Genomic DNA, 14,218 nt, shown 5'->3' with positions numbered 1-14,218 from the left:
TCAGCACTTTTGTAAATCAGCTTATGTAGTAAAATCAGGTCGCATTTTTCTTCCTAGCTTTGAGTTTTTAAATTCAGTGCTGTCCTGCTTGAGCATTGGTGTTTTGGAACTCCATCCTGCCATTAGAATTTGTACAGACTGCCTATGAAGTTTGAGGAAATATCTGTGGGAACTGTAGTTGTTGGTTTGTCAGTAAAGCTTATGGAGATGAACAATGAGTAAACTGAGCTTTGTGTTGTAGTCCTTGATAGGTCTATGCATCAGTAGTTAGAGAATAGAGTCTTTAACGAGCTTAGCAGCGTGCTTATGAAGAGGGTCCTTTTCTGTTGGGCTTATTTAGTTAATTGAACAGTGTTAAGTACACTGTGGGATGGATTCTCTTGGATGTGATGTAGATTGTGATTAGCTTCTTGATTGTGAACTTGGTAAGCTCTGCATTGGTTTCACAAATCATAAAGGTTTAATAATGCACTTTTATTTCAGACGACACTGCAGAACATAAGTGAAGATGTGCTAGCTGTCATGGATAGTAAGAATCCAACAATTAAGCAACAAGCATCACTGTTTTTGGCAAGAAGTTTCTGCCGTTGCACCCCATCAACTTTGCCAAAAAGCCTTCTGAAGCTTATTTGTGCTGCATTGCTTAAGGTATGTTTTTTGTTTTATTTTAAAGATTTACAGGCGTGCATTTTCTGTAAGCCTAAGATGTGAAAAATCTACCCTTGACTTGCCAGTTTAAATTAGTGAGTTTGATTTCAAGATATGTCATAGTATTACAGAATATTTTTTTTTTCAGTGAACGTTGCAATGTATTTTGCATACAGTGTAAGTGCATAGATTTTTAGGTATACATGCGAGTCCGGATGTAGTGATAATTCTGTCACTGATTACATGAGCTAAGTAATTCCTTTGCTTCTTGAAGCGTTTTGAATCCAGAAGTCATTTGCTGACTGAGAAGGGTCTCTTCTAAATCCTGCATTAATAGCCCATGTCATATGATTTGCAGTGTCTCTGTGCAGTGGTCTTAATATCAGAAGACTGCCTAGAGACTGAGTTTATATTTCATACTTTTGAAAGAAAAGTGATATTTTTATATTGACCATTTGTTCTGATCTCCTTTTCATTCATCAATGAATGGGTTATGGATCTCATCCTCTGATAAAACTCAGCTGCATACTTCAGACTTTTGATCCAACTCTTTGGCTCCTCCCTCTACCCTTAATGCCATAGTCAATCCTCCCCAATACCTCAGATTGAGTTTGCTGCCGTCAAGCATCCGTTAAGTAATAGAATGGATATTAGAGTCGGGCTCAAACCTGGAACTAGAGGTTCCAACAAAAGAACCATCAGATCAGTCCAGCAGGCATGAGGATAAAAATCTAAAACAAAAAAGTACATTTGTATTTTACAACTCTTACATTCATTTTGTGAACTGTCAGTATTTTCAAAGGCTGTGTTGCCAGAATTTCACATCAGAAGTGCAGAATTTTGAAATGCTAGTAGCTATTTAAGGATATGAAATGTGAGATTCAAATGTTTGCTGTTTTGTGTGCCAGTCTGTTTGCAAGAAAAACATTTTGAGGAACATGTAAGTATGAGATAAATCTCTCAACTTTCTCTAAAATACTGGTTGGTTGATAAATGTGTTGCAGTTTTGCAGAGAGTGGTAACTTGCTCCTTACACACTGTATTGTGATCTTGTTTGTGTCGTGGTTGGGGGGGGAGGGGGCATGCTTTTCCTGTATAAAAAATGTTCTGATTATATTTTTTTTTAATGCTTAAGTTTTGATATTTTTAGATTGTTTAGGCGTTCAAATATTCTAGTTATATAAACTGGTTTCACCGTTATATTCTATCTTCCCCTTCTATGTTCTGTTTTGTCTTGTCCAGTAGGTAAATAGGAGAGTAGTGTACAAGTAAGCATGAAAGAATGACAGAGTTATGTACTTGATTGTGGTTTGTGTTTGACAGTTTCATACATTATGGTAACTTTGGAGCCTTTCCCAGTAAACAGACAATTAAGTAAATGCTGTGTATTCATATGTATACTCGAGTAAGGTTAATATTCATCAAGTAGTTCTTTGCTTTAGGATCATATATATACTTGAGTAAGGTTAATCACAAGTAGTTAATTTCTTGTGTTACCTCTGTGTATGAGCTTTTTATTTAACACCGACTGCTTGCATAAACCTCTTCCTAACAATTCCATTTTTTGATTTATTAATTCAAATATGAAAGTGTTTGTAACCTTTTTAAACTTTATTAATTTTAAATCAGGTTTTTTTTTAATTTGTAAGTAATACGTACCAAGTCCAGCTTAGTTTCCCATAGTCATGCTTTCACTGTAGTTTCCTACTATCCCTTGCCTTTCAGAAGCCATCTTGCTTTTCAAAAAACTGTGTACTGTATATGCAATGTTGACCCCAGTATAGATTTTTAGTATTACTACAATATGCCTCAAATAGGTACATTTCTTGCTGGGTTTGTCAAGTGCATCAGTATGACTTGCCCCGCTAACATCCTGTGATTGCTTAGTCCCCTAACATGACAGTAGTATCTTTTTTTGATGTAATAATGTAGATATGGATGATAATTTTATTACCTTTTGTAAACACTGTTCAGTAACTTCTAAGCAGTGTCCATCCTACAGATATTTCACATATCAAGTCAGTTTGCTGATTCTGTTTTGCTTCCCAAGATTCTGCCATGCTTTGTAATGTGCACTCTGCTGTCAAAGTATTGGAATAATTAGTACAGAGTATCAAACAGTTCTTTGTATCTCCCCCCCCCTTTCCACAAAACAAAAAAAGTAATCGCAGCTTTTATAGCTACCCCTTGACATGAGATTAACAGACATTTAGACATTTTTGATTTAATGCAGATATGGAAAACTTGGTATTTTATACTTTTGCAGACATTTATTCAAAATCCTGTATTGTGAATATGTCTGTGACACTTTGTGTCTAAGCACTTATGATCATCACTGCTGCAGTATCCTTAGCAGTATGGGTTACACTGCCAAGGATACAATAGCCAGACAACTCCCAAAGCTTCAGGGCAGCTTTGAAGCACCAACATGGTCAAGCAATTTAAGCTGAGCTGACTATAAAAGATAGGCTTAGGTGTGAAGCCCTTTCACTGCTGTGGAACAGTCTGCTCATTTGATGCTTTTGAGGATTGATGATTGGCTTGTGTTTTCCTTTATGTGGATAAGTTCCATTTGGGATAGAAACATTATATTTTCTTATTTTTGTTGTATTGCTTTCCTCTTCATGACTGTTTTGAGACTGTAAAGTACTTTTTCTTTCAGTTTAAAAATGGTGTAAAGTAACATTTTTTACAGATAATTTTTTTTTTTCTTTTGTGGGTCTGTCATTTATGCACTCGTAGTGTTTACTGGCAGTAGTTGCTCATCTTCTCAGGCAAAGTCCATGTTTTTGGTTTCCAGCCACAAAAAGAAAAAAGCTAAGCAAACAGTCTTTTCCACCACAACTGACCAGCAGTTTGCCTCAGCTGCAAGTGGGTGACTGTATGGCCATTTGTTCTCTCGGATCACACCTTTGTTACCCTGGATCCCTGTGATGTAGTAACTACAACCACTGTGGGCCAGGGGTAGTAGCTATGTCTTCTGTGGATGTCAGTCCTCTCAATGGGGATGGGAAAACTATTCTTGTTGGGTACTGGTTGAGGAATAGGGACCATTTCCCTGTTGTCAGAATGCTGTGTCCAACCTTGAGGAAGCAGCTTTTGCCAATAGTAACATGGCTGGCCCTATCTTTTCCTGTCAAAAAGAAACACAAAACCAAGCATGTATGTAGTACTCTAATTTATTTGGATAGGAGTAGTTTACTCAGTATGGCTCAGGCCCTAATTCTGGCTATTTCTGTTTAGTGTAAAGTTTCTGGTAAAGGGAGTTCCTCTTTTCCTTGTACAATTTTAAGATTTGGAATCCTAACAGGGGGATGCAGGGATGAATAGTCTCTTTTCCCCCTCAGATTTCTGATTTTTTTTTTCTGAGGAATGCTTAGTGTCTTACTCTCCCTGTGGGGGGTATTCTTTCAGACTGTTGCTAGAATGTGCCATTGTTTTCAGTGGGAGGAAAATACTATGAGATGTTACAGAAGGGTTTTCCAGAACCCATACCCATTCCTCCTGTTTGCTGTAGAGGATGTTACTGCCTACAGTTTTCGTTGTCAGCCAGCTGCACCTAAAAAGGCAGGATGTATAAAGTCTTCAGTCTTTTAAATGTTGTGCACTATTTCAAACCTGACCCAGCAGTTAACAGCTCTAGTTGATTCCACTGCTGCTAAGCACTTAGTTAATTCCAATCAAACTGTTTTCTCTTAAGAACAAAAAAACTGATGGGTGTAAGGGGGAAAAATGTACACGTGTGCAGCTTGGAGTTTCAAATTTTTGAATATGCAGGCTCTTGTATAAGTTTCTGAGAAGTTGTGAAAGTATGAGGATTGCTTTATCTGCAGTTTCTTGTGTGAAAAGATCTCCTTCAAATCTAGTTTCTTCTGTTGCACAAGTCACTGTCATTGTTTACAGTGTGTAAACTGTGATACTTCCGGGGCTATGACCACTGGTACTGTTTTAAGGAAGTTTATATGGCTACATTCTTAACCTACCAGGAGATAAAAATGGTATTTTAAATACCCATTTGGACAGAGTTGTGTTTTGCACCTCTGCTGCAAAAGTTATCCCAAAAATGTGATGAAAGGGACAGGCTGATCCAAGGAAATCTGTAAGATATTTCAGCTGTCCTTTTCAAATTCTCAAAGGTATTTTCTTTCTCATCCAACTTTGACATAATACAGATTACCTGAATTTTAAGACTGTTTAAACAGAAGTCTTGAACCTCCCAGTACCAGGGATGGTCCAACAATTTATTTTTATTTAACATTTGTTTACCAGGGAGGTCCAACGGACGTAGTCCATTTATAGCCGACCCTGGGGAGAAAAGTTCCAAGTACAATTAAGTGATAATTTACATTTTACAATAAAACATAATAAACAGCCTTACATGATTTAATTAGAACAGAACAATAGCTTTCAACAAGTCTGAATATTTGAGACCTTGTGGTACCCTCTCACCCTGGACGTTTTTTTTTTTTCCTGAAAGTGAATCTCCATTTTTCTTTGGCAACAAACAGCTTTTTTTCAGATAAATGGGTGATGAAATTCATTAAACCAAGGTTACAGATGGCAATGGGAGGAAATCCCTCTTTCCAAGGGATCGTTCTTCATTCTCCAGATCAGACTGTTTCCACCTGTTCATAAGGTGCTTTCCCAAGGAGTGATGGAACCAGTTCCTCCTTCCTAGATGGGGAGGGGTTTTGTAATTCAAGGATGTTCCTTGTGCCAAAGAAAGGAAATGCTTGGAAACCAGTTCTGGGTCTTTTCCAATACTGGTTGTGGTACTGCCCAAAACTGTCACTTGACAACCTGTTTATAACACTTTCTCTTTAGTTTACTGGTTAGCACTAGACTTAAGATCTTTTTCATTACATCCCTGTTCATCCAGATCTCTGGTATTTAAGGATGTTCATCGTGTTACTCTGCTGCAGTCATTGCACTTGGGTTATCCTGCCGTCAGACGGTCCCGCAGTCTGCCCGAATTCCAAAGTCTTGGTCTGGCGTCTCTTGCTGTCGCTTCTTCCCTGACGTCAGTGCGCCAGGGATATATAAGAGGCATCCAACCCCATTTTCTTCAGTCTTTCTTGTTGCGTGGTGCCCGAAGCAGAAGCAGTTCGCAGGTGCCGGTCGGCCGACCGACACCTGAGATTTTCGATTCGAATTTCGGTCCGAAGTCTTCAATAAAGCTAAGTACCCCGTTGGGGAACCTTTTCTTGCCTCAGTCCGATGTCAGAAAGTTAACAATTGCATTTCTTGTGGGAAGCAAATACCTCATAATGACTTCCATTCCTATTGTATTCCTTGCCTAGGCCCAGACCACGAAGTCACAGGTTGTCGGTTTTGTGCTAGGTTTAGTAAATGAACTATCAAACGCCGTTTTGACTTTGCACGACATTACGTTGGTAGGAAATTTAATTATATCATGCCGTCGGAGCAGCCGATGACCGGCATGTATAAAAAACGCAAGGATAAGGACAAGGCAGCCTAGGAACAAGCCAAACTCCGAGGCCTCTGCTGGGCCTGTCGCCAGTTCCCGGTTTTCAGTGAGGCGCCTACGCAGCCCCTGACGACTGCAGAACTGGAACCCCAGACAGCTGCGGATTCTCAAGCGGAGTCTACTAGGCCGACGCAGCCATCTTCATTAGGCCCTTCCGACACCGGAGCAGAAGTAGACCCTGGTGCAGTGGAAACACCTTCGGTTGCAGAAGGTGTCTTCAGACCGACTACACTCACCATTACATCTTACTCTAAACTTAAAACTCTTTTAAAACCAAAAAAGACTGTACACCAGTCTACAGTTCAAGGCCCCATGACTAAGAAACAGATGCTTAAGATGGCTGAAGATTTGATTACCCTAATCAGAGTTTCTCATCCCCCTCCTGACAAAAGACCAAGACAAGAGGAGGATTATGCTTCCTCTGACCAGGTTTCTATTTCCTCAGGTTCTTCTGAGGAGCAGGATTACACTTTTCCACCTTATGAGAACTCTGATGCTGAAGAGACTATTCCCTCAGCATCTCCCCCTGAAGACTACTCCTTTGGGGAAACTTTGCATACCATGAGGGAACATTTCCACTGGGAAGGCCAGGACTACTCTGATTCTAAGAAAAGGCTCCGAGAGTTCCTTTTAGTTACCCCAGCATAGACCTCTTGCTATCCCTCCAACAATTTCCCAGGGTCCTAAGGGAGCTAAAGCTTCTTTGGCTAAAAATCCTGTGCCCTCTGAAAGGGATTCCAGAGCCCTAGATAGATGGGGAAAGAAAGTATACACCTCAGCAACTCTGGCTATGAGAGCATTAAATTGTCAGTTTCACATGCTGAAATATCAGCAGTTCGTAATGTCTCAATTAAAACAAAAAATGAGCACACAATACTGCACAGTCTGAATTCAAGGAAACGCAGGATCTTTTGCATGCAGCTGAACAGGTGGGCAAACATACTTTACAATGCGGATTTGATTCATTGGAAGCTTCCTGTAGAGCAGCTGTTACTGGCTCTGTCATACATAGACATGCTTGGTTAAAAGAACAAACCCTTCCTGATCATGTTAAAGTAAAATTATTGGATGCACCTTTACAGCAGGATGTATTATTTTGTGTCAAAGCAGAAGAGGTTTTAAAGAAAATGGAGGATAAGGCAAAGTCTTTGCAGACTGTCAAGGATTTTTTTGCAGGTACAACCTCCTCTTTTCAGCAGAAATTGGCCAACAAAAAAATGGTCCTTTCCGGCTTCTGACAGATCAGAGGGGCAAATACAGACACCCAAGGGGCAGGGGTCAGTCACAAGGCCCTTACAGACCTCGCCAATGGGGTACTGCTACCCAGAAAGGAGGAGAAGACAGGCCCCCAAGCTAGCAGAAGATGAACACAATGACTCAATCCTCAAACTACCAGGCAAATCACTCCTGACAGCTCCCTTGGGAGGAAAATTAGCATTTTTTGCAGACAACTTTGGCACAACATCACAAAAGACAAATGGGTCCTAAACATTGTCTCTCAAGGATACAGATTCCACTTTCATACCCTACCAAGGATAACAGGAATGCCAAACCTGCCACCAAATCAATGGGCAGAGGTACAAAAAAAAATTACAGCTCTCATGGATATGAGAGCCATTCAACAGGTACCTATACAGGAGCAAGGACAAGGATTTTACTCAAGTCTCTTTCTAGTCCCAAGAAAGGACCAAGCATGGAGGCCCATTCTGGATCTTTCAATTCTGAACACCTATCTGCAAGTACCAAAATTCAAGATGCTAACACTACAGCAGCTTCTTCCCATGCTGGGCAAGAATGCTTGGCTATTAACGTTGGACCTCAAGGAGGCATACCTGCATGTCCCTATCAGACAGAATTGCAGAAGATACCTCCGCTTCATTGCAGGTTCAACACATTATCAATTCTCCGCACTGCCCTTTGGCTTATCTACTGCGACCAGGGTCTTCACAAAATGCCTGGCACCAGTAATTGCATACTGCAGACAGAGGAATTCAAATATACCCATACCTGGACGGCTGCCTTATTCAAGCAGAAAGCAAGGACATTCTTTTAAAGCATCTGGCATTTCTCAAACACCTTCTAAGTTGCCTAGGGTACACAGTAAATGAAAAGAAGTCAAAACTAGTGCCCTCACAAAACATAATATTCCTGGGTGCCAGCTTGAATACAACGGCCCAGATGGCTTATCTCACGCCAGACAAGCAACAGCAGCTGACTCAATACTTCAAAATAATGGCAACAAAGACCCAACTCCCTGCAAGAAAAATTCTGCAGGCCTTGGGATTCATGGCATCTTGCATACTACTAATACCATTTGCAAAACTGCATATGAGGAAATTACAATGGTACCTGAAAAGCGCATAGCTCTCAACCTTCCATGTCCAAAATGAGGAACATTAGCCCTCATAATGTGGAACAAATGGGCAAAATGTGGAACACATACTAATGGCTTACTACCAACTTCAACTAGGAAGGTCATAGGATGGTTAAAATATGCTGGTTTTACTTGCAGAGAAGATCTTTTAATGAATTAATACGATTCATTTTATTTACAATGGGTTTCACTTATAAAAATTCCTAACACTGAATATGTGACAGTCTTTCAATGTGGAACTTTCAGGGAACTTAGAGGAACATGAACTTTTTAAGACCCCAAATGAGGTACCTTCCTCGTAATGAGGTACACTTGAGAGGTATGGAAAAGCGTATGGACTCGGCTCAACCACAGCTTGGAAACAATGATACCATTCATTCCCTGCCTTCAGCAGGAGTTTCTGTGGTGGGCACAGGCATGTCACCTCAACAAGGGTCATCTTTTCACCTTACCCACAGCCAGGCAAACTAATGACAACAGATGCATCGGACTATGCCTGGGGAGCACACATGGCAGGACAGTGCATTCAGGGCAAATGGACTACAGATCAGAGTCATCTGCATATCAATCAAAAAGAAATGCTAGCAGTACAGAATGCCCTAACAGCTTTCAAGGACCTCTTTCACCCAGGATGACTAATGATAGACGGACAATACCACAGTAATGTGGTACATAAACAAGCAGGGGGGCACACATTCCTACCCTCTATGCAGGCAAGCAATGACCTTGTGGAACACTGCACTGTCTTACCAGGTTCAGTTACAAGCACAATTCCTGCCAGAAAAGAAAAACACATTGGCAGACGACCTAAGCAGAAACATCATTGATCCACACGAGTGGAAACTGGATCCACAAGTATTTGCAGTGATAGCTCAAAAATGGGGACGCCCAGACATAGATCTGTTTGCAAGCCCCCAAAACTACCAACTTCAAAAATTTTGCACAAGGACATTCCATCCACAAGCTTGGAGAGTGGACGCCCTCTCATTCAGTTGGAAAACATTAACAGTGTATGCCTTTCCTCCACTGGCTCTTCTAGCAAAGGTACTGCTGAAAGTCAGATTAGAGAGGCCACAAATGATACTCATTGCACCAGACTGGCCACGCCAGCATTGGTATCCAATTCTAAGGAGCATGGCCCGCGGCCCACCATGGATTTTACCACAGATTCCTCACCTGCTCACCCAGCGAGACGATTAGATTCTACACAGCCAGCTCAAGACTTGAAACCTGGATGCATGGCAAATTACCTAAACAACCAGCCAACACCTCTGTCCAAAGCTGTTATGGATGTCATTCTGGAGGCCAGAAGGCCCAGCACCAGGAAAACCTATTCAGACAAATGGAAAAGATTTTGCACCTGGAACTAGGCTAAAGGCAAAAATCCACTGGATCCAAACATTCCTCAGATTCTACAATATTTAACCGAGATGTTGCACAAAGGACTCATCTGTTAAGATCCACACTTCAGCAATTTCAGCTCATTACAACACGGACCCTCCTTTATTCTCGCATCCACTCCTAAGACAGTACCTCACAGGGGCTAAGAACATAAGACTGCCAAGGAGAGCACCAACACCTACTTGGGATCTCGACTTTGTGCTGGAAAAGCTTACACTGCCGCCCTTTGAACCAGCTTTTTCAGCTGATTTAAAATTTCTTTCATGGAAAACTGCCCTGCTACTAGCAATAACCTCAGCTAGAAGAGTCTCAGAGCTGCAGGCACTAATGGCAGTGGAGCCTTTCTTCATTTTTCATCAAGACAGAGTTTCTCTACGGACTAACCCTTCCTTTATGCCAAAGGTGGTATCCAGTGTGGCCCTTAACCAAACCATTCATTTGCCCACCTTTTTCCCAAATCCCCAGAACAAAGGAGAAAGACTCCTGCACTCTTTGGACATTCACAGGCAATTACATTACTACTTGGATAAAACTAAGGCTTTCAGAAAAACTGACCAGCTCTTTGTAGCCTGTTACAGGATCACAAGGAAAAGCTCTCTCAAAACAGACCATTTCTAAATGGATAGGACATTGCATATGTTTCTGCTACACGCATCATGGGAAACTGGTACCTGCTAACATTAGGTCCCACTCCACCAGGGCTACAGCTACATCAGCAGCCTTTCTCAGGGGAGTGCCAACCAAGGATATTCTGGAAGCTGCAACTTGTTCAGTGCACACCTTCACCAAACACAATCACTTACCTCTATATTCTAAGACTAGTGCTGGTTTTGCCACTGCAGTTTTGCAGGGCCTACTAGCTTCTTCTAACCCTGTTTAACTCCACCTCCTAGTCTTAGCTTTCGGATTCAACCCATGTGTGATGACGGCAGCAGGGTAACACGATGAACATAGTACAGTTTTGTTACACAAACTCCACTCCACACACCTTCAGATAAAAACAACTCTGATCCAAAACAATACCAAAACAGCAACAGCAAAATCTTCAGAAGTCAGGAATCGAAAAACAGGAACCAAAGTCAAATCCAAAAGCAAATTCTTTATTCTCCAGCACCTCGGTGTAACCACCTTTCAAGAGTATACATTCTCACTGAAAGAATGGATATATATATATATATATATATCTATATATATATAAAGCAGACACCTCCAGTTTATTTCATTATTCAATCCACAGAGTGTCATTGTATTGTATTTCAAAATAAAAATACTTTCCTTATATTGGAAGTTGTATTTCAAAGCATTTTCATCATTACAAAGACATTTCACACTTTCTAAAACTGTTCCGGTTAAAAATGAAGCATCACTATTATGATAAACACTAAAATGTGTGGCAATAAATTTATTTTCCCTTTTATGTCTTATGTCTCTAATGTGCTCACCTAACCTAATACGAAACTCTCTTTTAGTTTCACCTATATAATATAATCCACAGGGACAGTGTAAAGCATACACAACTCCCTTACTTCTACAGGTAAAACTATCTCTTACTATGAACCTAATGTTAATATAATTAAATGTTCTAACTATATTCCTACAAGCACTGCATCTACTGCAACATCTTGTACCAAATTCACTTAGTGGTCTTGTTAAACAAAATTTTGGCATTACAAATTTACCATGTACCACCATATCTTTCAAATTTCTTCCCCTTTTATAGGAGAATAAAGGTTTTTGTGGCAAAATGTGCATCAACACCTTGTCTTTCACTAAAAATTTCCAAAAATGTTCCACTACATTTTTTGTCTCCACTTTTTGCATTGTATGTAGAGACAAAATAAATATCCTTACAAGTTTTATCACTGGTTGCCAGATGATATTTCTTATAATGGTGATATTCACCCTTATTACATTTATTCCTTGGGCAGCCACAGTGGTGCAGTGGTTAGCATTGCCGCCTCACAGCAAGAGGTTCTCCGGTTCGATCCTCGGCTGGGGTGCCTTCTGTGCGGAGTCTGCATGTCCTCCCTGTGGTCGAGTGGGTTTCCTCCGGGTGCTCCGGTTTCCTCCCACATCCCAAAGACATGCTGCAGGTGGATTGGATACTCTAAATTGGCCCTAGGTGTGCGTGTGAGTGTGCCTTCTGTGGAAGGTTGGGCGCCGGGCTGGCAACTCGACACCGTAAAACTCTACTGCCATTCAATGTGCGGACAAGGTGATCCGCTGTGGCGACCCCTAACCGGGAAAAAGCCGAAAGAAGAAGAAGAATTACATTTATTCCTTACCATATTATTCTCCTTTTTTACCTTCATAAGGGCATTTTCTAAAATATTCACACTGTACCCTCTTTTCAAAAACATATTATATGTGATATCCCATTCCCTTTGTAGATTTTCTTGTGTTACATAATCTAGATACCCTTGCCAATTCCCCATAAGGGAGAGCTTCCAAAGTATGTACAGGATGGCAACTAGATGCATGAAGATGTCCTTCAAGGATGCATCTGCAGTCCTTACAAATGGGTTGTCCTGTCGTCAGGCAGCCCTTCGGTCGGCCGGATTCCAAAGTCTGGGTCTGGCCTCGGCTGGTGTCGCACTTCACCCGACGTCATAGCTGCAGTTATTCGGGTATAAAGGCATCAGCCGACGCCATTTTCCTCAGTCTTTCTTGCCGCGTGGCGCCCAAAGCAGAAGCTGTTCGCAAGTGCCGGTCGGTCAGAACCAGAGATTACTACTACCGAATACTTCTACTACTACCGAAGACTTCTAAAAGCTAAGTACCCCGTTGGGGACTCTTTCTTGCCTCAGCCAATGTCAGAAAAAGTGAATAACTGTTTAACTTGTGGGAAACAAATACCTCCTAAAGATTTCCACTCTTACTGCTTACCTTGTTTAGGCCCAGACCACGACGTAGCAGCTTGTCTAGCCTGTGCTTCTTTTAACCGACGGACGCTTAGACGTCGGTCGGAATTTGCTGAGGAGTTTTTCGGCTCCGATTTTGCTTACATTATGCCGTCGGATCCTCCGACTACGCAAATATCAAAAAAGCGCAAGGAAAAGGACCGACACTCGCGGTCTGTGGTTTCGGCCGAAACCGCGGTTAGGCCAACCGCGAGTGTCTCTGTTTCGGCTGAAACCGAGCAAGCGGTTCTTCCTTCAGCCGAAAACTTACCTCCTACCGAGGCCTCTTCCAACCTCATGGAATCGGCTTCTGATATCCCTCCTGCTCTTGCAGTTTCTCAGGAATTATCTGACACTATTCCCTTGGATATCTCTACCCCTGCACGTGGAGCTGCTAGGCCACCTGCATCCATGTCCATTAAGGCCTTTGCCAGGGCTAAAGCAGCTAAAACTACTAAATCTGTGCCTGCTAAGACCCCCTCTCACAGGCCTAGCTCTAGTTCACAAATGCTTACTCTAGCAGAGGATCTCATTTCTTTAATCCGGGGATCCCAATCTCACACAGACAGGGCCTCTCACCCACCTCCAGAGAAGAGGCCTAGAGCAGAGCCCCCTGAACCAGTTTCTACAGATGATTCCTCTGATGATTCAGATAATTCAAACCCTCCAGAGGCTTCTTTCTCCCCTTATGAAGACTCTGATGCTGAAGAGTCCATCCCTTCTGCCTCTCCGCCTGAGGAATTTTCCTTTGGGGAGACCTTACATGCTATGAGGGAACAATTTCAGTGGCAGGGCCAGGATTTTTCAGACTCTAGGAAGAGGCTTAGAACCTTCCTGCATTTACCACAACATAGGCCTTTAGCCATTCCTCCAGTTCTCCCTGTTGTAGATGATGCATTTAATGATGCTTGTACTGCTCCTGATTCTCTTCCTCCAGCCCCTGCTAAGCCCGATAGGTACTACAGGGTCCCGGATACACATCACCATTTATATAAGGTTCCTTTTGCGGATCCCGAGACTATCTCCCAGGGTCCTAAGGCTGTAGCAGCTACCTCTGCCAAAAACCCCCTCCCCTCTGAAAGGGAATCCAGGTCCTTAGAGAGATGGGGTAAAAAAGTTTACACTTCTGCTACTGTTTCAACTAGAGCATTGAACTGTCAATTCCACATGATCCAGTATCAAGAATTTATGCTAGACCAGTTAACCAAAAAGCTGTCCTCAGATGAACCATTAGACAAAAAATCTCTTCAGGAAATGGTACATAACATTCAGCAGGTCAGTAATCATTCCTTAAAATGCGGCTATGATGCACTGGAGGCTTCCTTTAGATCAGCCATGACTGGCACAGTTATCAGAAGGCATGCATGGTTACAAGAGCAGTCCTTGCCAGACCATGTGAAATCAAAA

At 41.8% G+C, this 14,218-nt stretch overlaps 1 protein-coding gene across 1 annotated transcript in view; it reads left to right on the top strand.

The window, feature by feature from the left end:
* Positions 1-14,218, top strand: part of CKAP5 (cytoskeleton associated protein 5) — a 4,315,141-nt gene that overhangs the window by 1,539,370 nt on the left and 2,761,553 nt on the right. The window contains exon 9 of the mRNA XM_044084803.1: positions 484-648. Coding sequence (XP_043940738.1) covers positions 484-648 — 165 coding nt within the window. The remainder of the gene's footprint in view (positions 1-483; positions 649-14,218) is intronic.

Source organism: Protopterus annectens, chromosome 9.part0 (genome assembly GCF_019279795.1).
Source record: "Protopterus annectens isolate FY-2018-M chromosome 9.part0, PAN1.0, whole genome shotgun sequence".
NCBI lineage: Eukaryota > Metazoa > Chordata > Ceratodontiformes > Protopteridae > Protopterus > Protopterus annectens.
This window is presented reverse-complemented; position numbering and strand designations above follow the sequence as displayed.